We start from the raw sequence: 24,091 nt of genomic DNA on the forward strand, positions 1-24,091 counted from the left end.
ATCAATAAAGATCTTATCCGAACTTGGGTACCAGTACTGCGTGGGCTCCTACGACTGGGTTTGGTGTGACACAGTGCTCTTTAACAAGGAAACAAGTAAATTTTGAATTATTGTACCTGCACAAATGTTTCTTCTTTGCTAAAACCTGAACTCAGCTGTGCAAAGTGCAGCCACTGCCGTCAGAGACTCAGCTCACCACCTCTGCACCTTTGCCACACAGTCTCCGATGGGACAGAAAACTAGGTTAAGCCACAGATAAGCTTTTCTTTTTGTATTTTTTTCTTTTTTTCTTTTTTTTTTGATGAATAGGACCAACAGGGACGTAAGTGAGGCTAGATATGTAACCTACTTTACTTTAATCTGTGATAGAAGGGCCCTTGCCATAGAACAGAGGATTTCTCTCTGCTATGTTTCCACCCTGGGGTTATAAATATGATGAATACATGATTACTTAAAACAGCGGCAGGACATTTGTAAATAATCAGCACACACACCTCCTCTCAAAGCTGGCTATCTCGCCAGGCTGTGCTGCTCTTCAGGGAGAGCGATCCCGTCCGCACCGCGCACAGCGCTGCTGCAGGCAGCGAGCGGGGCACAGGGCAGGAGCCCTGTCCCACGGGGACACCTCGCCCCCAGCACCTTCAGTCCCAGCCCGCTCACAGCCTGGGGTTCTCCTCTGGTTTAGAAATTCAGGGCACAAAGCACAAGCAATAGGTCTCTTCCGTCCCTCTCAATGTTTATTAATTTTACCTTTAATATGTAAAATAATCATACATTCTAAGTATATATATCTCCAGATACCTGGGGGCTGGATCTCTAAGGAGCAAATGCAGATGTAGTCATTTGTTTAAACTGAATGTGGACCTGGCTTTGATCACAGGTTGGCATGGTCCAGTGATGTGAAGGTTGCCCTGCAGAAAGCTCTGCTGTTACCTGAATTCTCTAATCTTGAGAAGATTATCTTTGCTAAATCATGTCGGGGTGCTGTGAAAAACTCAGGCTGGGCCTGGAAGGAAATAAGAGAGATTTCTAATTTTCTCTGATGTTCTGAATAGAACAGTGAGTATTCAGGTTCCTAGTACAGATATTCAGGACAATTTCACTTTTTAATCAAATAGGTATTTCTGCATTTGAAGATCTGTTGACCTGAGGCTTAATCAGTCCCACTGATTTTTCACCTTTTAACTTAATACCACCATTCTGGCCTTGATACGTAGGTCATCAAGACAAACGCAGAGCTCCCACGGTAAGCTTAAGGGGAGATCAGGACTTGGTCTTTCTTTTCCTTCTCTCCCCTCGGCTCTGTGCAGGACCTGATACAGCTCCATTTATCAGCAAAATCCCCTGGTCTCACTCTCCCTCCTGAAACCCTTATGAGTTACCTGTGTTACCAGCAAGGTGGTCGTGGCCCCTTTGGTTCTTTACCATTGGATTCTTACAGAAACAGTGGAGGTCATCTGAAATCTGGCTTGTTTTTAAAAGGCTAATAACCCCTACTACTCATCTTCAATGAGTACAGCCTTACCTCTGCAAATCATTGATACCCAGTTGGTTTGTTCTGATGGCAGCTAGAAGGATGCATAAATTACAGAGGAAATTAAATTGTAAATTTAAATTACTCTTTTGACAATAGATGAATGCCTATATAAAGCAGTGTCCTTAAGAGTGCAGTGACCCTGCAGGGATCTTGGTTATCCAGTGAGATTGAACCATACTTTCTTGAAAAGAGAAGTGGTATATAGCCAACTGAAAAGTTGTACATTTTAAACAGTCTTCCACTCGTGACTTGCAGATATTTATGAGAGTTGATAAGGATATTTCCTTCAAATATTAATATCTCAAAATTTTGATTAAGAATCCCATAGAGACCTTGTCTGTAATGTAGTCTTAAAAAGCCAGAGCAGAGCTGGACTCTCTGCCTGCACTGATCCTGATTTCGCACGTGCAGCCACAGGAGCCAGTCTTCCATCATACAAGGGTGAGATCTGGGCATAGTTTCCATGAGGAATAGTCCTCACCTTCTGTCTCTCCATTGCAAACCTTAGAAGTATGTTGGGTCAGTGAGCCTTTGTTTTCTGGGCAATATAATGAGGCTTATGCCAAGCAAGCAGCTGTATATGTATATGCAAAGGAACCAAGAGAACTTTGTAATTTTCTTTATTATGAAAATGACTTCTTGTATTGTCTTCACTTTTGGATCTGAAACTCTTCATCTGTCAAATGAAATATATATATATTACATATTTTGAAGAAATACTTACAATCCTTAGCTTGATCTCTACTAATTCAATATCAATGCAAAATAATATTCTTTTTATGTGTATGGAAACTAGCAGTTCCAGGAGCCCTAAATCAAGCACAGCCTGTACCCAAAGGTGGACCCCATCGTTGCAAGAAAGCCTCTTCTGCTGATGAGACACAAGGCCAATGTCGAGTAGTTTTAGCCTAGTGGCTGCTTTTCATTGTGTTGTTTTTTTCCTTCCCATTTTCCTTGTACAAAACAAAATCAGGAGTCAGTGTTGGCATTCAAAGAACAGTGGAGCTTTAAATATGTTTGTCAAAAATTCTCCTGTTAGTTTTCCTGTCTGCAGCAAACGTGACTGCCATCTCATCATTCATTAGAAGTGAGCGATGAACAGAATGAAAAAGATCTCTCTTCTCTAAGTAGTGCTGCCTGGCATAATAATGCATCTTCTCACAGGCAACCTGAGCAACCGCGTAACCTCTGAAGACCAGGATCTCTGCACGGTGGTTTTTAGTTTGTGTTTCTATCAAGTAAAGGGAAACTTCATGATCAGCAAGCTTGTGTCATATTATTTTGCATTATTTAGGGGTCTGTAATTGCATTCATTTAGCTGCACAAAGTAAGAAGGTGCAGCACAGCACGGTCCAGCAGGGAGCACACGAGGTGTCTGCTGTGTTAGCGCTCAGTTACCCAGCTCGAGGGCGCTGGGCAGTATCTCCTGCTGCCTGCCACTTATGGCAGTCCTGATGCCTGGCTATTGCAGAATCTGTGCTGGAAGAGCATGTGCAAATATTGCATTGTTTTGCTAAAAAAATAAATAAATAAATCTAGGAGTAAACTAATTCTGTTCGAGTTAACCCAAGGGAAAATATCTGCCCAGGTTTTCCAGATTAAAGTAATAAAATTTTCTAAGTCCTCAGCATTTTGACTCGAGCAGAAGGGTTTCTTCAAAATGAATGTTTGAAATACTTCCTGTAGAAAGATAGTAAACAGGCAGTTTTTATTAAAAGGAAAGTAAAGTCAAGGAGTGTTTGTTGTTGTGGTGGTGGTGGTGGGTGTTTTTTTTTGTAACATCATAGCAAAGAGTAATTTGATTTGGGAAGAGAACAGTGGACAGCTTGGACAGCTTGCAGATATTTATGAGAGCCCGTGTTCAGTAAGATGAGTGGCATAAAGGAAGGTTAAACAGCACTGGGGCTGTACTGTTGCCTGTTCAGGAGAAAGGATGAAATCCCAGCAAGGTGCTGAGGCCGCAGCGTGCCACGAGGAGCCGTCCCAGGGAGGACAAGCAGCTCAGGCGTGATGTGATGGAGAAGGAAACGGTCCAAGTGCTGCGCAGGCATCCCTGACTTGTGCAGCTGTGTTTTGGCCAGCGGCACTTGTAAAGCTGCAGGAAGAGCTCTCGCAGTCGTTGAGATGCAAGGTAAAAGCCCGAGGAGAAATTGTAGCCATGCGGATAGACAAATCAGTCTGTGATAGATGGTGGGCAGAAAGACTTGGCAAGATTTAAACATAGTCTCAATATGAGAACCCAGATAGAGATGTCAGAGTCCAAGATGATGCATAGGTCAGAGATCTGAGTGACAGGCAGGGTGGGGAGGGCTGGGGAGGAAAACAAGATCTTGGCTTGCACGTATTTCATTCTGTTTTTCTTGCTAGCTCTTCATATTTTACTTGTCTCCCGCAGACTTAAACAGACGTTTGGCTTCAGTGGGGCTGGTCCATGTTCTTAAATAAAAGTCTCCACAGCATCTCTTTTCAGAGCACGTAGGCAGGCTGCTGCAGGGCAGGGGCTGGGTGTCCCTGTTTTGTGCCCTCTCCTGCAGGCAGCCCCACTGCTGGCAGGTCTCCCGACCAGGAACGGGTGGGAAAAGCTCAAGCCTGGTCTGGTGCGTAGCCCTGGGAGCTGTGGAAGAGGCTGATGACCGTGCACATCCAAACAGACCAGGTATTTTCTTCTCTAACCACCAGTGTGGCCATTCGCAGAGCTGTTCTCCCTAGCAGGAGGCAGTGTGCCTCCTGTACACGTGTGGTTTGAGTTCAGGCTTGGGAGTCCTCCAGGTACACATCTCAAGTCCCTACGGCAAAGGCTTATCTGAGAATTTTTGCATCTTGTGAAAATGATACCCATTTCTATCCCCTAAACAGGGAATGTAAAGGTCTGGAAGTCCAAACTGGACATGGTTTTTTGGTAAAAATGCACAGGCAGAACAGTCTTTAATGCCTACAGTAATAAAGTCCAACCTGAATTATTTTCCAGAGGGGAGGCAGGCTGGGAGAAGGACAAGATGTTTACATCTGCAGCTTTTTTTTTTTTTTTTTCCAGTAAAGTAGAAATCCCGGTGAAAATTCTGTTCTAAAGGTCAGATTAGAAAGCTTTCATCCACAGACTTGTAAACCATTTCTCAAATCAGTGACTCTAAAAATTATTCATTCAAACACCAGCTCTTAAACTAAAATTCTATTAAGCTCTGTATCAAAGGGGTTTTTATTCCGAACTGCACAGCCAGCTGTGTAGTCCTGACACAACAGCAAGGACATGGGCAGAAGAACTTAATCTTTGTGTATTTGTGAAAGGGATGACATAAAACCCTGCTTTTAAAAAGTCAGGCACAGGTTTTATAGAGACAGTGTTTAGAGATATTAGAGCCATAAATATCAAGAGGCAAATCTTGTCAAGTGTTTCAAGAGCAAAAAGCTTTAATGCTTTTGTGGGTGCTAGTCATCAGTTAAAGTGCTTTCAGCCTGCCTTCATATAGACAGGCTATGATTTCTTCAAACCAATGTCCTCTAAAATCTGTAATTGATTGAGATGCACTAGAATCTCATCTTCAAGACTATATTATGGGCCAAATTAGCATAGTTTATAGCCTGCATCCAATGAAGTCATATTATTCCATGGATGGCAATGCAAATGACTTTTTTTTTCCATCTGGTTGTGTATTTTATCCAGGATATTAAAGTGTGCTTTGTTGTATGTGTATTAGAGTTAGGCAAATTTGATGAAAACAATTGGGAAGAGGGCATACCGGCTTATCTTTTGGTAGAAGGTTCTTTATTCAGTCAGAACGAGGAGGACTGAGCCAATCCCTCTGGTCACTGTTTTGTTGAAGAAGGTGTCATTGCCAGCCTGTTCCGAATCCCCTTGCCATCACATCATATGGCCCTTAATCAAAGAATTCCAATTGACTTTGATTCAGGGACTGAATATGACCTTAAACATCAATCTAAATTTTAGATTGCTGGGATCATATTAAAATTATATAAGGCGTATGAGAAGGAAAACCACATTATGCTCCGTAAATCTCTTTAAGTCACGGTTGAAAATTGACTTTAGGTGTCTTGTCTGTATGGGTCTACGTAAGTGGATTTTGAGTTTCTTTCCAATAAATGAAGAAGTAACTACACCTTACCTCTGTCATTACAGTATTTCCATACTTCCTATAGTTTGGGAGCTCAGTGCATGGTTGTTCAAAGTTGATATGAAGTTTAATGTATATAGTAAGTGTGTGGTTTTTGTTGTTTGTTTTTTTTCTCCACTAATTAAAACCCCAAGTTATCAGTGAACAAGTTTTTTAGTTTTCTAGTGCACCAGTTCTTAACTTATCAAATTCATTTTTAACCTTGCAAGTTTCTTGTATCCACATTACAACCAAACCTCAGGGGTAGAATACGAAACCGCACACCCCATGCATTTTATATGGGAAAGGATTCATGCGGTCTAGCTACTACTACTTGCTCTTTATTCACTGATCACTCTCTCTGTTATGTCAAAGTTTTACTGTATACATTTTATATAGGTTGGATTCTTGTTGTTTTGTTATACTCAAACCCACTTTTGCTTAGTCCCAAGGTTACATTCCATTAATGAAGGGTAGCTGTGGGTTTCTACAGATAGCTTCTAGACCGGTTTGCATCCTGTGTCTGCACCATCAAAGCCTTTCAATTATCTTGTGCTGGTATTTTTGGGGTCCCATGTTACAATCTTTGTTTTTCCTTCAATCATATGCATGCTCTATTAAGGTTCACTGAATAGCTCACTCTATAAAAACAATAATCTGTGTGAAGATATAGATAAACACACAGATAAAGGTATTATGCTTGAGTAGCTGCTTGCTATTAACATCAGCTCACTACAGCAGTATCACTGATGTGTTACCAAATTTGCTTACAGAGATCTCTAGAGATAGACTTTAAGTCAAATACAGCACCACAGAAGCCACTTTTTCTTTCTTTTTCTTTTTTTTTTTTCTTTTCTCTAAGCCTGAATATTAGTCATGTTTTCCTTTGGAAATTAAAATTCAGTGATGTATAAAGAAGTGATTGATGTATGTATGTTTTGGCTAGAACATAGTAAAAGGAGAAATGGTTTCATATCAGTTAAACAAGAGTGAGAATAATAGATAAAAATAGCATTGACAGTGCTTTCTAATCATTAGGAAAAAATCTTAAATGTAATGACAAAGGGTTCACTAATGGTGTATGAGTTTTTGACAGTATGCCATTCAAGGAGATGTACAGCAGTGCTTCTTTCTACCTGATATAGTCACAGAAATTGGCTTTCTAAAAGACATGCAGACACCTGTCACAATCAATTTGAATCACTTTCTGCTCGTGTAATTTTCTATACTATTTTTGTTTTTGTTTAAGAGTGTTAGATCTATAATAGCCTTTTTGCATAGAGTTCTCTCTTAATTTTGGAACTGGCATAATTACAAAAGTACTTTGGATTCTAAAAATATGCTACACGTTAAAAAAAAAAAAAAAAAAAAAAAAAAAAAAAAAGCCTAAGAAGGAAAAACCATGGAAACACTCCTCTGGCAAACAAAGTAAGGCAAAACAGAGCTTAGCTTTCATAAAAAATAGGGATCTCTCTGTCAAATCACCAATGACCTGAGACTTGCAGCTCCTAAGGGAAGCCTCATTGTTTCACTCTTGTTTCCAGGGTGCGCTGAGTTCAGCAGCTGAATTATTTCCGTGTTGTAGCCAATAACGGGAACCAAATGGACCTTGTGTACAAAGCTGTAAACACTCTGCTTGGGTAAATACCTTAAAATAGAACAATCAGCAGAGCTATAAATGAAAATGGATATAAATATGAAAAACACAGGTCCAATATTGCACTGCTAACCTTGATGTTGGGGAACTTAGAGAACAAGGAGCTAATCTGCTCCTGCTAACTTGTTGGTGCTTTGATGTCATCTGTGAAATCTTTCTTTGAAAGAGCAAACTTTGATTTCCGAGACTTATCGAGTAATCGCTTAGAAAAAAGACTTATCAAATTTCATTTTACCTGAATTTCATAAATAAAGTACAAACACAAGTAAGTCCTAATAAAGGATAAAAGACTACAACTCCTGTTTTGCTTATAATTGAATCTCCCTTGCTATAAAGACTGGCTTTTGTACTTGAAATGTGGGGAAATTTTTCATTACTCTAGACTAAGTTGGATAATTGTTACTCTGCAATCCATATGTTTTTGATTAAAATGTCCATATGCCATTTTCTGAGACAAACTACAAAGTCTTAAGGGGCTGTGGATCATTTCAAATTGTTTAAACTTTTATTAAACCACATCTGAAGTTTTGGAAGGAGGTCATTCAATTCAATACCCTGCACAAAATGAAAAGGTGATGGGATTAAGGTATGGGGACAGCTGCTGCTGGCATGTTCTTGGCTCTTGAATGATTTTGAGGAATAAGAATCTGAATTAGATTGACATCAGTCTGGCACTGGGACAGGATCCCCAGGGCAGTGGTCACAGCACCGAGCCTGCTGGAGTTCAAGGAGTGTTTGCACAACACTCTCAGACACGTGGTCTGATTTTTGGGTGGTCCTGTGTGGAGCCAGCAGTTGGACTCAATGATCCTGGTAGCTCCCTTCCAACCTGAGACATTCTGTGATTCTATTCTATGATCTAGTAATGCAACAAAAAATATTCAGGTTCACATTAAAGGATGGGTGTTAGCACGTAGATGCTGATAGCATATCACACACTCATGTAATGTCCTTTTGTTACACATCAAGTTTATGTACAAATGTCAGCTAATTAGGCCTTTTTTTTTTTTTTTTAGACAAATACTCATCATTAGCAGTGTGCAAACTTTGACACTGAGAAGTTACGTGACTTTCCCAAGGTCGTGCCATTGCTAGTAGAGAGTCAGCGGCACAAATCAATGTGTTTTTCACGGATTAAATACATGTACCTTTATACTCGTGTGTGTCCATGAAATCTGATTGAGAAGTGACACTGTGGAAATGAAGTTTAAATGGTATCCTCACTCACTCCTTGAATGAGGTCTGATTAAGTGTTAAGTACACTAACCTGCGTGTGCCCTCTGAATGGTCTCCTTTATGCACTGAAAACATTGCTAATCTCTTCCTCATACAGAACTGAAGTAACTGGAGCTTTTACAATATTTTCTATTTTCATTGGAGTCGGTTTAGTGTTGTGCGCTCCAAATAAGCTTTGGCAGTACATTGACCTCCAGAATAAGTACTACTATTTCCTTCCTCCATAATTTCTCTTGATCAATTTGGCAATCGCCTGCGAAATAGAGAGAAAGAATGTCCAAACTAAATAGGGCAAAAAACAACGTGCAAGGGAATTCTTTTATATATCTGATATCAGATCTACAAATATCTGATCTTAATTATTTTAAATCACACATCACACTAAAATTGGAGAGTTTTTAGTTGTTGTTTCTCTTTTTCAGTCCTAAATACTCACACATTAGGAAACAGGATTGTGAGTAGCTCTTGCACCTCAAAGGACATAGAATTTTACATGCAGAACAATTTATGTAGACTTTATGTACCTACTGGAGTTGTATTTCTTCATTCTTTACATTTTAATGATTGTATCACGTTTTTATTGTCTACAGTAACTTTTAATTAATTTTTTTCTTTCATTTAAAAATAACCACTTAGTAGAAATGTGCAGGCCTGCAGTTGTTTTATTGTACTTGTGAGTGTATGAAGAGAGAGGCATCATTGACAATCAGTATTTTGCTGCCATTTGATTTGGTTTCAGTGATGAGTTTATGAACAAAATACAGTGAGTTGCACTCTTTGCTCACTCAAATGACCTAGGATTTTTCAGGCAGATTTCTGCTGCTTTGATCACTTAGGGTAGCTTTATATCCTTATTGCATCTGCCATACTGTATGATTTTCTTTTCCATCCTATGAATAGAAGGAGTATTTCGTAATGGTCGTATACTGCCTAGTGCCACAAATATGAATCACCAAACAAATACATTTTCACCAAAAGTGCATGCAGGGATCCTGGCTCCAACAATACATCTTTCTGCCCATGTAAGCAGTCCTTGATTCTGGTCATGTTTTGCTTGTTTAATGTGTAAATATTTTTATTGAAATTAAGGCTCCTTCCTGTCTTGATCTAGGCAGTGAAAGATCACTGTAATTGAAGCAATTCCCACCCTAAAAAATTTAATTAAATTTCAAAGATGCCTGCGTGCTAAAACTTAATGAACTTATCTCTTCCAGGCATTGTTTTGCTTCATCTTGTTCTCTCCCTTCTGTTTACTGATGCTCAGTGCATTATATCTAACATTTAACTGTAAAGTCTGAAAATGAACATGTCTTTTATTTCTGTTACGAGGTATTTAGTACCCTGTGGGGAGCTTGAAATAATTAATCATAACGTGGTTATTTTCAGATTTCTTGTGTACTGTTTTGCCGAGTCCCAGGAACCCACCTCCAGGACTCTCAGGTCTGCTGGTGGGCATCAGGCCACCAGACTACCACCCTGGCTTCCAGGCCTCCTCCTACTCCCCAGCGTTTCATGCACCAGACATCTAGAAGGATGTAGTGCCCTGTAACATAGCTCCCATTTATCAATGCCATATTTCCACCAGTTTATTCCTAACTGAACCTGGCTGCTTAAGTGTGATAAAAGTTACTGTTCGTACATGTTCTAGAAAGGTGATCTTGATCTGCAGACCTCAAGGATGCTGAACCCTCTGCTTTCTGTTGTAATTTATGCCAGCAGCTGATCACCATCACTCACAATAAGCCTTACGGAACTTCTGTTTCCATGACTTCAGCTTCCTAACCAACATTTTTTGTTACATCCTCCTCCACTAGGCTAGCAAACACTTGAAGAGATGGCATTGTCTCCTTGTGACAATACTTATGCAGGTAAACCAGAAATGTCTTGCTTCCTTTTGATAGAGTGACCTGTTCAAGGCTTTCACTGCCTCCCTCCCAAATCTGAAATCGTCTTTTTTCCTATCATTGTCTATATCTTCAACAGTTTTTCAAGAACTTGGTTTCTTTTGTTTTCAAAATATGGGGCAAAAATATTTGTATCGGGAGACAGTGACCACGTTGACAATGTACACAGGGGAAACAGATGAACAATAAGGTGTGGAAGACTGTAACAAGGTGTAGGCATCGTGAGGGAGCCGAATAAGGACAGGTATGGGTAGCGACCAGCCCTGCTGCAGCACATGCTGAACAGCCCCACCGCCCTGGGAATGAGGCTCTTCAGGGAGACACAACCAACTAAAGCATTTACATTGTAGTTCAGAGTCATTCTCCAGCTGCAAGTTTTTTTTTTTTTTTTTTTTTTTTTTTTTTTTTTTCCTGCTTTACTGTCCCATTGATTTTTAATGTCAAAAGTACACAGAATAATTTCTTGCTACTCTCCAGGCAGGGCACAAGACAACTGTGATTCCTTTGGAAGACAATAACAGAAATAGGAAAAAAAAATGTTGGAGTGCTACTCCTGCATGAAAGCTTCCTGTGGGGAGGTATCCAGCAAGTGTGTTTAACTTTTGTCTACCAACCAGTTTTACCTCCATGTACAGGGAATTCAACTGTGCAAAATTTCAGTGCAATATTTTGCACCCATTTGAGCAGAAGTTTGTAGGAAATGTTTTGTCCATTTTGCACAGCATGTGAAAGCAGAGGAACCTCTTGAATCAGCACATCACTGATCTGTACACTTTGCAACCATTCAACAATACTGATACAATTCCTAACTTCTCAGAAAAGATCGCATAGCAAGTTGATGTTTAAATGAAGTTTCTTATTAATAAAATTTTTCAAACATAATTATATTATTATTAATTCATGTTACTATTTAGGTGCTGCACAAATAAATTTGAAGTGTAGATTTCAGAAGGCATCAGAATAATCAGTCCAATCAGTTTGATGAGACATTAGTCTTTCTTATAATTACCTTAATCTTGCTAGTTTATTCAGAGACAGATTTTTAGCACATGCATGAGGCTTTTTGGAATTGACAATTGACTTTAAAAACTCAATAGTTTGCACCGGGAATGATAATGATGAATGTTCTGCTTTGTTTGCTACCTCTAATTGATTTTGACCATTCTTCCATCATTCCCTAGTTGTTCATCCACACGGAGACTTCTGTTCCTAGTAGCAGCTCTTTTCTTGTCATAAATATATGGCTGTTGTGTCAACAAATAGGTTATTTGTTCCTTGCAGAAAAAGTTTGAGGACTAGATTTGCATTTAGACTACTGAGTCACGCGCTTTCTCTCCACGCTATTATAATCGGGAGTTGCTGGGTCACCAAGCAGATGCTGTTTCTTATGATTGGTAATGAAAGACCTCTCCTATTCCCTCCCCCGTGATTAACTGAAGTGTTCCCTAGAGCACTGTACAAGTAGGCTTAACCGTGCAGGATGAGAGTGGATGCAGTTTTTTCCTTCTTACCTTCCGAAGCAGACCTGCATATGGCTCTTTTAGAATTTGTGCCTGAAAACTGAGTTCAGTGCAGTCTCTAAAATGGTGTGGGTATATGTGTGTATATGCGCAGGGCATAATGGATTAGTTACTGCTGCAAAGACAGAGGAAAACAGTTACAGCTAAATACTAATACAAAGACTCTTTCGTATTATACATTATTTAACTCTTATAAATTTTTCTGTGATTGCTTTATTGTCTCCCTTATCTATATGCTGTATCATAAATTGCTTTATTCTTGCTTTACATGACCTTGAATCTTCATGAGGATTTGCTGCTTATATATTGCTCTGCCTAGACAGAGCCTGAGCAAACAGCTCACACTTGTGAACTTGCTGCTAAATTGATACCCAGATTACATTTAGACCAATTTTAAACTCATCTAGTTTTGAACCTTTTGTGTGAACCCAGTTTGCCCAAGGAGTTTGATTATACAACAGAGCTGGCAGCCGATGCAGGCAGCACCATGACCTTGGTTTGGTCAGCATTGCTTCTGTCCATGGGTTGGAGCAGAATTTTGGACTGCTTCTGTTTTCACGAGTAGTTCACAGCAGTGCAGCATCTTCTTAAAATCTCCCTCAAACCACAATATTTATCCTCTGAAATGCAAATGAAAAAGCTGAAATTATAATGAGATCCCTGGAATGATGAAACGTAGAGCATGAGGGTATGGCAGACCTGTGCTGGAAATCTCATGATGACTTCTAGCACAAAAAAAAAATTTTTACTTGTTGCTGCCATTGTAGCTCCATTTTTGTCTGGATTTTGTCCTGAATTTGACTTTAGCAGGATGTATCCATGAGCAAGGTTTCTAAGTACTAGCAGAACAATAACAGCTGATCTGCATGATAGCCCAGCTCTTTCAGATCGATTTGTATTTATTTACATAATTAACTTACTATGATGTAAGTGAAGATCTGCTACCAGGAGAGTAAGGGAATGTGGCCACAGTGGGTATACACCATCAGCAAGCACTGCATGCGCACATGCAATGTGCTCAGCTCCAGTTCAGGCCACTCTGAGGGGGTGGCCTGCGTACTAGTCACTCTGAAACAAAGTGACTTCTGATTGTTTTTACTTATTTAAGTATGCACACCAGTGCTTAAAAAATAATAATTTAAAAAAAAAAAAATCAGGAGTGGATAAAAATCAAGGCTTAATTTTTCACACTTTTAAAATTATTATGATGTTCCTACTAATTCCTGCTCTTAAATATTTATCACCTATGTTTCCTCTAGTTCCCAACTGCACTGACAACAGGTTTGCAATCACTAAACCATGGCTCAGCCACACTGAAAGCAGAAAAAATGAAACCTGAAATGCAAGGGACTGTTAAAGATAAAAGGCTACAAAAGTGATTCAGTGTGTTACTGCTCCCGCAGCAGCCAGTGGTGCTGATCAATAAGTGGTGCCGCTGCTCAGCTCGCAGAGCATCACCTCATCATTTAATAGCAAGCTTCTTGAATCCAGCGAGCAAGGCAAGAGAGGGAGCTGCATTTTTGCAGTACATGGCCCCTGAAGGAGAGCAAAGGGAGAGAGGTGGAAGAAGGAATTGAATTTAATTAAAGCACTGCGTGGCTAACATACTTATTAACAGGAGACTTCCTTATGGGAAAGGAAGGGTTTCTACACATGGGTTGCAAGGGCATCGGTAACAAGTCTCCTAAAGGGAAACAGAACGGGGTTGTAAGGTAATTGGGAGCTGCGATCGTTTAAGGCAATAATTCTTAAATTTATAAGAAAAAGCTCTAACAGCATTATGCGTTGGTGGAGTTTTCTCTGGATGTTTCTTCTGCCCTGGGTAAATCAAAAGCTTTTCCCCTTACCTTGAACAACACCTTGAAACTTTGTGGAGACATTTTCTGTTCTTTTTGTTGCTTCTGGTAGTTGGCTGCCACAGCAGCCTTCTGCTGCTCTGTAGTCCACCCAATTCCCATGAACTTCTCATCCAAGCTGATGCTCGCTTTGTTTCCCTGTCACACAGCAAAGTCCTAATGAGCCTTCTGTTCTCATCAGGAAGAAACAATTCCCTTTAAATGATTTATTTCTCTCTTGGCAGATCTCGAAAACTTCAAGACCAGAACAAGAAGCACTGTATCCGTCCGCCAGGGCCAGGGCATGGTGCTGTTGTGTGGACCACCACCTCATTCTGGAGGTAAGGCCGTTTACTTCTTTTGCTTTGAGGATCCAGTGGCAATTTGCAATGTTTTATTTCTCAGGCTATGTTTCAGAAAATTTAAAGAACAGCTCTGTGGTGGTGCCAGTCTGAATGATTTGTTCTGAGTGATCATGATGAGCAAACACTGAGGGAGATCTCCCGTTGGGTATGAGGGCAGAGAAAGCTTATGCAAACTAGAGCAGTATGTGATAGGGAGAAGACATGGCCAAGACCTTGTGGAGCATGGAACTTTCAAAAGCGTTTTTGTATTTGACCTCTTTTTTGTGTATCTTCTGAAAAAAGGTTGAAGGTTGTTGATAGAGTTACTTTTTTACATAATCTTTTCATTATTATTTTAGTTTTTTAGACACTTCTTGTCACTGTTTTTGTCTTGTGGGTACTCAGCTTCTGTTAGTGATTGTCCAAGTCTAATACAATGATTTATTTCTGAATGGCAGTACATATTTTTCCTACTGTTTTTACGAGAGGGAGTGGCAAGGCAGAGTGGTAAGGGAGAGGAGGAAATACCATGCCAATAAATTACATAGGGATCCTGCAGGCACTGCAGTATTCATTGTTGTTGCTCATGCCCCACCTGTTTTTCTGGAAATCATAATCTGAAGCACCAGACAGAATGATGGGCAACCCTGCTACCAAAAGTCTCTGAAGATATGCCACTCTGTGCACTATCATTTTTGTCCGATGACATATTTAAATCCATTGGAATTATAATAGATTGGTACTAACCGTAACTCAAGGCTCATTGAATGTCTGAAAATACAGACTCTGTGCAGAAAAGTATTCAGCCTGTCTTCTCTTGATAGTCACTGGTATCTCTTAACACCTCACAAAAAGAGGCGGATTTGTGACTTTTATGGAGAAATGGAAAAGCTGTAGTAGCAGACAGGCAAAAAGAAATCTGCAAATGTTAGAATGGTCTTACTGATGTGTCCTTCTATAGACCATACTGTAGTTGTGTTTAAAAAAAAATAATAATAATAATTTATTCCCTCTTAAAATCTTACTAAATTGTCTTTTTTTGCACCTGTCACTTCTTATACTCACTGTTTAGAACAGGGGAAATGGCATATATGTCTTAATATATAACGTAGCGATTACTTCAGTGCAGTTTGATCTATACAGGACAGTATCAATGTTTAAAACAGAGCAATTCTTTCAACTGAGAAAAACTTGTTTTAATTGTGCCAATCCTGTCTTGGTTGGCTGACTTCTGAAGTCCACTGTTACACCCAAAACAAAGCCTTAGAGAAGCAGTCAGCCCATCGTGTCTCCCGTCCTTGTGGCTGCCATCAGGCCTGGGGGCCAGGTTTGTGGAACCACACAGCCCGCAGCTGAACAACCAGCCACAGTGGTGAGCTGGTCTATCAGAAGGTATTTCGGTATATCATCAGCAAGTGGTCGTCTTCCGCAGTTCTGCATCCCTTTTAAAGAAATTTGCAATCATGCTTTGAAATCTGTCTGTCCTCTTCCTTGCTCATCAGCTGGACAATTGCCTCGCGAGCCATTTGCCATTAGGCTGCTTTTCGCACTCAAATGCAACGAGACAAGGGCTTACAGAGCTCCCCTGCCACTCTCACCAGCTGGCAGAGGCCTTGTCAGGGCGGCCAGCGTGCCACCAGCACGCAGCAGAATGAGGAAAGGGCCCAGGCCTGCGGGCATCGTGACCCATGAGGCCTGCTACTGCTTACACATCGAGAGCTGGAATTGTAAACATTCTCAGGGCAACCTGACCACAAGCTCTCTGGAATCAGGATAAAGCCCATTCAGCACAGCAAACAAATGTTTTGCAGTACTAAGTGTGCTCTGGCCTTCGAGTTGTGTGGTACTTTTATATAAGGCATGTTTCAGGTGCCAGCCTCTAGTCTTGGCAATGGGAAACCTCACTGTTTCGTACTGTGGGGAAGGAGCTGTATGGCAAACATACCTACCTACTTCATTTATTCAGCAAGGGCCTCCTTCACTTTTGGCTTCAGATGTTATTTCTCCTTTTAGTTCAGGAGATTATCATGAGAGCTTCAATATCTCACATTTCTGATATTCATTACTTGAAGGTGATTCTTACACCTGTGATGCCAAACCCACAAAATTACTCGTTATTGCAGCACATAACTTTTATGAGAGTGGCTCCTGTATTTATTAGGTACACCCCAGAATTACATGCCCTCTGGTCTGTGTGGAGGGAACTTTCCACCTCACCCCCCTGAAATGGGTCTCACTGCAGCACCTCATTAGGAAGCTGCCAAAGCTAGATATTAAAAAACACTGAAGATGGGTTGTGGACCAGCCATGAACTCATTTGGAGTCTGCGATGCTATGGGAGATGTCATTCAGGAGGAAGCATTGGTCTGAGTGTATTCGCTGGTGATGCAAACACACTCTGGAAAGCCCCCAAAGTTATTTCAGATTTCTGTAGGAAGGAAAGAGCACCTTGCAGTGACAGAGAGGTGAGTGCATTTCTGGAGTCCAGACAGGCAGAAAACTGAAGGGTAATTATTTCCTGTTGTCATTTGGATGGGAGATATCTTCCTACTTGGCCACGTTTTATGGCCTGCTTTATTCCAGCTAGAAAATTATCTTGTTTGTATCAAGCCAGATCCACAATTAGTCTAAACTGATACTATTACAATTTTGTACCCAAGCTGGGCTGGGTACTCCCATGGTGGTTTTCTGCTTTGCATAGAAAGTATTTCACGGAAAGTCAAAATAGTTCCAGGTAATTGAGACTGAGACCTTTGTTCTGCAGGAATTAATCTTCTCTGTGAAAATAATTTCATTTTCCCTTCCTTCCTCCTACTCCTTCCTCCCAAGTTTAGAAATAAGGCTGAGTTTTAAAAGTCACAACTGCAAAGTTAATGCTTTTCAATCATGTGCATCGCGTTTCCGTCAGCCAACTGTATGTCTCCCAGTGTAATAGAAACTATTTGGTCTCTAGCAGTTATTGCACAATTACCACAGCTATCTCCTATTCCAGCTCTGGGCAGATGGAGCTTCATAAGAGAATATCCGATATCACTGGAAACTAACTGTATGTCGGAAAATGATGGTGTTTCATTGGCAACTTCCATCCCAAGGGTCCAAGGCAGTGTTTGCAAAACTGTAGAGATCAGTTCCTCCCCATGCCTTGCTATGCCACCTCTGGGATATAACATTGCATCTGTTTAACATGGTAGTGCAACAGCAGAAAACAGTCAGGCTAGAAGTGAGAAATAATACATATAGTTGAAAGTGTGAGTGGCATTAAGATGGAGGAAATGCAATTACTTATTTTGGAATTTGATTAGGACAGAAAAGCTGACTTATCATCCTTGCAAAAGTGCCTGGGGACATTAATGACCAACTCTGAAACATAGGACTGCCTGGGGAAAAAATTCTACATTAAGGCTTTTTTTTTTTTTTTTTTTTTTGACTTTAGTTTCTGTTCTGCATTGAAAATTACATTAAAAATAATAATAATAATAATAATAATAAAATGGAGAGTAGCTGTTGCTTAAATGATGAGGGTATTCACCAGAATGGGAGAAGCCCGGGGAAAAACAAACAACAACAAAATAAACTGGCTGATTCCTGAGTACAGAGTTTGGGGTATCCTTCAGGGTGCCAAAGGTGCAGGCTCAACAGTTCTTTACTGACGGGAAAAATTTCCCATGTCTGAGAGGGAAAATCAGTTCCAGCTTTTCCTCAGCTTTGAATTGACTCAAGTGGCAAGGCTTAGAGCCCCCATTATCTGCAGAAATTTGATAAAGGAAATTTACATATTTTAGAAGGGAATCATTCCCTGTCCACGGCTGTGTCATTGGTCATCTTGGTCTTCAAAATCCGGGCTTGTACTAAAATTATAAATGTCTGTCTGTATCCAGCCCTTTATCCTTTTATCTGTAATTCACTCTGATACTTTGCTACTTGGAATTACCCATTTTTAAAGAGCTGGCAGTTAAAAGTGAAGTTACATTGGCCTATGTACATTGGTTGTTGAGAGATTTGGTTTTTTTTTCTTAATGATGCCAAATAAAAAACTTCCTATTACTCATATGTTACCAGGATTTTATCCTGAAAACAAGTCCAAATGATTAACAAGTATTTTCAGCATCATAAAGTGGACCACATACAGCGTGCACAGAACAATTACGGTATCTCCATGCATGCCTTAATTTTTATTTTACCATGAATTGGAGATTGACCATATGAATTCAGGCTTCTTTCTTCCTCGAAACAAAATGTGTGTTTCTCGTGGTACATTTTCAACAGAGAGTCACTATTTTGTCAGGTCAGTGCATCCTGGTGTTATATTTTGTTAAGCAGTGTAATGATGTGATTGCATTCTATGATGAAGTGCTTGCTGAATGCTGGAAATTTGGAAAATAAATGTTCATCTGGAGATCAGGAAGTCACTGGGCTGAAAACCAGAATAAATGCAAATCAAACATTTGCTTTTGTCATATTTTCTACTCTCAGAGCAGTCAGTGCCTGAGCCCTGGAAGCCTGTCCTGCCGTATTTATGCTGCCTTGCCTGCTAGAAATTTTCAATTCTTTTTTTTTTTTTTTTTTTCTCCTTTCCTACTTGTTCACTTACACTAAATCAGTGTAAGTAGTAGTAGAAAAAGTCTACCTGAGTTGTTAATGTTTTCCTGAAATAATTATCCTGAGGCAAATGATGTTCATCTGTCAACCAGTCTACCTATGAAGCTCTATGGAAAAAATAATGTCAGAGTAAACACAGTTATGGGAACACGGCATGTGGTGCACAATGAGCAGTGGTAGAAAGTGGTCACGTTGTAGACAAGAAAAGACAACTGAAAATCTAGACTAGACGTGTATACCTGGTCATGCTTCTTACTTACTTAAATCACACAGTAACAGTTTTGGAAACATGAAGAGCATCAAAAAGTTTTTGTGACTGTTTTGATGAGGCCAGATATGGTATCTCAGCATTTCTTAGGATGAGTCCTGTAATTTGGGTACCATAAAAACAACGCTATATTGCTTTACATTTTTGAAGCACTCCTAGATCAATACCATCTGCTGTCTCTCCTTGGAAGAGCTGTATGAATAATTGATGTGGGGGCATCGCTAGCCAAAATGAAAACAAAAATACAAAAAATAACTTGGGTTTGTCCGAAGTGTTTCATTCCATTTTGTGTTTTTAAGCCTTTTTATTACATTTAGATATATTTAGAGACAATGAAGCATTTTGAAATGTAAAATAGTCTGTTTAATTTAAAGCTGTTGGTGAAAACATTCTTTTTTTCAGTATTGTTAATAAAATTTGGCAAGATAAATTTAATTAGAGAAAAAGAACACCCCCTGATGAAATGAAATAAAATAAAATAAAATAAAATAAAATGAAGCAGGCCCTCTCTTGTGTTTCTCAGGGCTCTAAACACAAGTGAATTCCATAGGGGATATGCCTGTGAAGTGTCTGGAGGTCCTTACCCTTTTAACTTTATCTCGAAATTTTAAAAACCAAACCATTTTTTATGCCAAATAGTTGTTTTTATTCAAGCTTGTGGGAACTGAGTTATTTAGCTGCCACTTTTATAAGATTTATTTGCAGTTCAGGGCAGGCTTAGTTAATATTTTAACAACTACAGTTTCCAGCTACCTTCTAACATCCCTGGTATTTCATTGTGAGTCTAGAGATTAGAAAAATACAGTCATAGAAAGGTGTGCAAGTTTCACTTGACAGTTGGTAGCACACCCATAAACAAGTAGAAAAACAAATCTGTAAATCCATCCCTAAAATCCTTCCCCTTCCTGTCTTTTGGAAGATAAATGAATTTGTCTTTTGGGCTTTTCTTCACTTTTTTTTCCCCTTCCCCAGATTTTCTCTTATTCATCTTTATGAAAGATCTATATACACAATGTTCTCGTGACATTTGCCTTCCTGCCCTTGTGGGAAAATCCTATCGAATAAAAGATTTCAGATTTCCAAGTGTTGTGAGAAATGATGAATGTATGTGGGGAACTGGTGAAAATGATCTCTGAATTACTCAATTATTTAAATTGTGTTTCCTTTACTTTCCCTAGAGGCTTGTCGTGTGCTGAGGTCTGTCTTTCCATAGCCTGTACCACCACTCTTCACATCTACATATAACACATTTATTCTCACTCATCTTAATTTATCTAGGTAATCTGTGGAAAAAAAATAAATTATCTGATAACTTTTTTAGATTGTGAAGTGCTTATATATGCAAATGAAAACTTGCTGGCATTTCTGAAGGGTGTACCTCCTCCACCTCACATGCTTATGGCCTTTGAAGAAGTTCCTGGTGGTCCAGGACCATTTTGATCTACTGACGCATAAAACTGCCGACATTTCACCAATTAAAAGTGTGCTAGCATTTGCACATCTGTCTGTCATCATTCATTTCTATGGAAAAGGCCTAGCCAGAACTGATCAGTTTTGGAGGCATTTGCATTGCTATTACACACACACACACACTAAAAGAAAACAAGTTTTCTGCCCCTCTTTGCAGCACCCATGTCCTAGATGCACTTGAAAAAGTCCATCTCCTCAAAGAGGAGGGAATTTATTAAAGTTTGGCTCAAATCTCTCTTTCCCAACTCATGCTATTATTGCTGTTGGAATACACCCATGTACTCTGTGTCTGTGAGCTGAAATGTTGACAGAATTATTTTCACATCTTTTCACATAATGGATGTGTTCAGGTTTTTCCCATTCTCTCCTGCCTTTTTTCCCCCCAATATCTGAGAGAACTTTTAGTTCTGTTGCACAGCTTAATCAAGTAGAACTAACTAAATTTTAGCATTTGACAGAAGAGATGGCAATTCTGATTTCATCTCAATCTCAGCCCTTCATGCTGTATGGTAGGTAGTGAAGTGTAGACACCAGACATGTTTTTCAGAAAGCACTTTACTGATTACGGTGGTGCTAGGACCACTTCTGTGCTCTGCAGAAAAAATGATTAATGCCTGGTTTCTCATCTGGTCAGTTTTTCTCTCCTTTTATTTATATATTTTTAAAAGCGATGATGGGCACTTCATGGGCTGGAAACAGCGAAAATGTTTTGGCTGTGAGGATGGCTGATAGCCTGTGTTGTGTTACATGATGAATGGTTTGAGGAATTTGTCTCGTAAATAATCTATTGCACAAATCAGATCTGGGCTTCTCACTTGTACAGCCCCAGCTGCAGAGTGCAAGGGGAACAAAAAAACTTTGTAAAACTGATCAGAGCACTGCTGGTGGAAAAAGGCAGTTGTCAGCCATTTTCATACCATCTCAGGAGCAACGTGTGGGGGCTTTCACCTCCAAGAAGGTTAGAAATGTATTCATAAAATGGGAAGAAGAATTTGTAATATTCTCCATTGCTGCCCTTAGAGTCAACATTAAGCAAACCTTATGTTAAAACTTTGGAAAGCATTTATACAGTCAGCCTTGGAAAAGGCAATGGAAAGACAAAAAAAAAATTAAAAAATAAATAACATACAGCTAAAGAGGCCAAGGACGTTTCCATCTAATGCCTATCTAAAGCCAGTGGATTATTTAATTCCAACCAAGCAGCATTATCCTACTCTGCCTACTGTGCAACATCTATGCCAATACATAGATTCAGGTTGCTCTTATGCTGTGCGACCAATTCAGAGTGATATGGGACAAGACCCTTTAAGCACGTGTTCCCATAAGTATTAAATCAGCTTCTCAGTGCCAGATCTTTCTCTTATGGTGCATTCCCATTAATGTGAATCCTTTAGAGGGATAGAAAGTTGAATCAGACAAGTGCTGTTACTTTTCTGTGTTTGTTAGGATGACAATTCCTATGTTTTACATCCCCACCTTGCTTTACCACAGTAACCTAAATATTCAGCCTTTATTTCCCTGCAGTTTCTTCCAGTGCAGGATGCCCAGAGCTTTCTCAAAATGCACTTCTTGCGCAACCTGTATACCCAGGACTGTCCAGTTGCCTCTTGCCAAACAGACAGCAGAAGTGCTGAACTACCCCACCTCTCCCTTACTGAGGCATTAATAGTTCCTCCTCTTTCATTCCTATCCTAATGGCTTCTTAAGCCTTTGCTGCTTGGTCGAATTTGGTTCCAATTAACGAGAAGTTAATTTAGAGAGGGGTATCTCACAGACGGATAGGCAACATGGTTATAAAAGTTCCATTTCTCTAGGAAACGAAGCAAAAAATCTGCTAGGCTGTTAGCAAGTGTTGATTCATTGGTTTAACTATTTGTCAAAATGCTGCAAGGTCATTGAGAAGCCTTCATGGGTTGCTGCCAAAAGATTGGAGCCAAAGTACAAGCAGGTAAGTCACTCCCTTGTGGCTGGGGAAGAATAGAAGTGTTTTGGATTAGCACTGACCAAGTGATGCTTTCAGTGTGTTTGAAACCACCCAGCAATGGTGGTGGGGCAGGTGTTGGCAGACACCTTTCACATACATAAGGTATAATCAAATTTTGAAAGCAAAAATATCTGAATCTATTATTGATTCCTCCTCTCACTCCTTCGCCACTCACATGACCCAATCAGTAGTAAAATCCTCACGTTTATAAAGTATCAACGTGTACAAGTGATTTCCAGTGAATATGTTGTTGTGCTCTAAAACCTCCAAGTAAGTTATCTCAGGCCAAGAACAAGAAAATAACGTCCCCAGAGCTGCCAATTCTAGCACCTTGCAGTGTGCACCTCTTAGGTGAGATCCCTACTCACACAAAGGGGAGAAGCTCTCCTGAGAGCTGTGGCTAGCTCTCCAGAGCCTGGCAGAACAACATTAACTGGGAGCACCTTTTTCTGCAGCAGCATTATGGCAAGCCTGTGAGCAGGGAGCTGCAGGAAGGCAGCATGCTTTTGTGCCCGGCTCTACGTGTTGAAGATTATAACAGTTCAGCAAGAAGAGGTTTCATTAAACTTAGAACCAGGCATATGAAATTCTCATTTAAATAAAAAGTGATTGAGAGTTGTAGCTTCCATTTAGAGTGCATCTCCCGTCATTTATTTTTTATATTATGCCACAGTCGGTGTTTAAATTATTAAAAGCAAGAAGTAAAAAGCTTCTCAGGAGATAGAAATGGATTAGATTAAAATTAAACTGACATAATCCTTTCTCTAAAAGTGCTGATTCAGTGTGTGTACCAGGTTTATCAACATAGTGATAAGGTAGTGGTAAATTATTTCCTAATGTGGGAGAGGGATATGTGCTTTTGTAACTCACTTACCACTTTTATTTTCTGACCATATAACAGATTGATATTTCTGACAACACAGAGAATATACCGTGCTGTTTTAATTGAGAAATTTGTGAAATTGCAAATATTTCCAACAACATAACTGCCAAGCTCATTTTAGATTTATGCTACTGTAGGGACCTGACTTTGTGCCTCTTACTTGTGCCCATCTCTGCCTCATTTCAGCAGGGGTAGGTTTTGTGAACAGGAGTTGAAAAATAAGGTCACAGTCGAGGACAGAATTTGGCACAAGCATTCAGACCCAAATTTTCATCTGGCATACATTGTTTATTCACCCTTGGTGCCAGCAGACCTGCTCTGGCCCAATGCATTTGTGATGCAATGTTAAATGAGACAGTAAATGTCCGTACAATTTTCCCTTCTTATTGTCTGTTCACAGAATTTTGTGTCTCCGTTGGGCTGTCACAGGGTAGGCAGCGAGCTGGGATGAACCAGAACCAGAAGAGAAGGGGCTCATGTCTCCAGTACAGGCCTTGGAAATACTGAAATAATAAGGAACATGACATTAATGGATTTTTTATTTATCAGTGACAGCCCATGACATCTTTAAAAGAGATAATCTGCTAGTCATGTGGTTTATTCCCCGTTAAACTCCGGTTGCTGCTAAATGAAGATTGAAGCGGTATTGAAAGGGGTACGGTAGGCAGGGGCTGCCTGAAGATGAGTGAGATCTGTCGTCTGACAGGATTCAGTCAATAGGCATTTATTGAAAGTCCTAACATCT

General features: G+C 39.9%; 1 protein-coding gene across 7 annotated transcripts in view; it reads left to right on the top strand.

Annotated features, from left to right (window-relative positions):
• The window catches only part of CNTN4 (contactin 4), a 294,079-nt gene that overhangs the window by 186,437 nt on the left and 83,551 nt on the right, over positions 1 to 24,091 (top strand). For all 7 annotated transcript variants that reach the window (XM_035337706.1, XM_035337710.1, XM_035337704.1 and 4 more), the window contains one exon: positions 14,044 to 14,139. In XM_035337706.1, coding sequence (XP_035193597.1) covers positions 14,044 to 14,139 — 96 coding nt within the window. The remainder of the gene's footprint in view (positions 1 to 14,043; positions 14,140 to 24,091) is intronic.

Source organism: Oxyura jamaicensis, chromosome 12, assembly GCF_011077185.1.
Source record: "Oxyura jamaicensis isolate SHBP4307 breed ruddy duck chromosome 12, BPBGC_Ojam_1.0, whole genome shotgun sequence".
NCBI classification, from domain to species: domain Eukaryota; kingdom Metazoa; phylum Chordata; class Aves; order Anseriformes; family Anatidae; genus Oxyura; species Oxyura jamaicensis.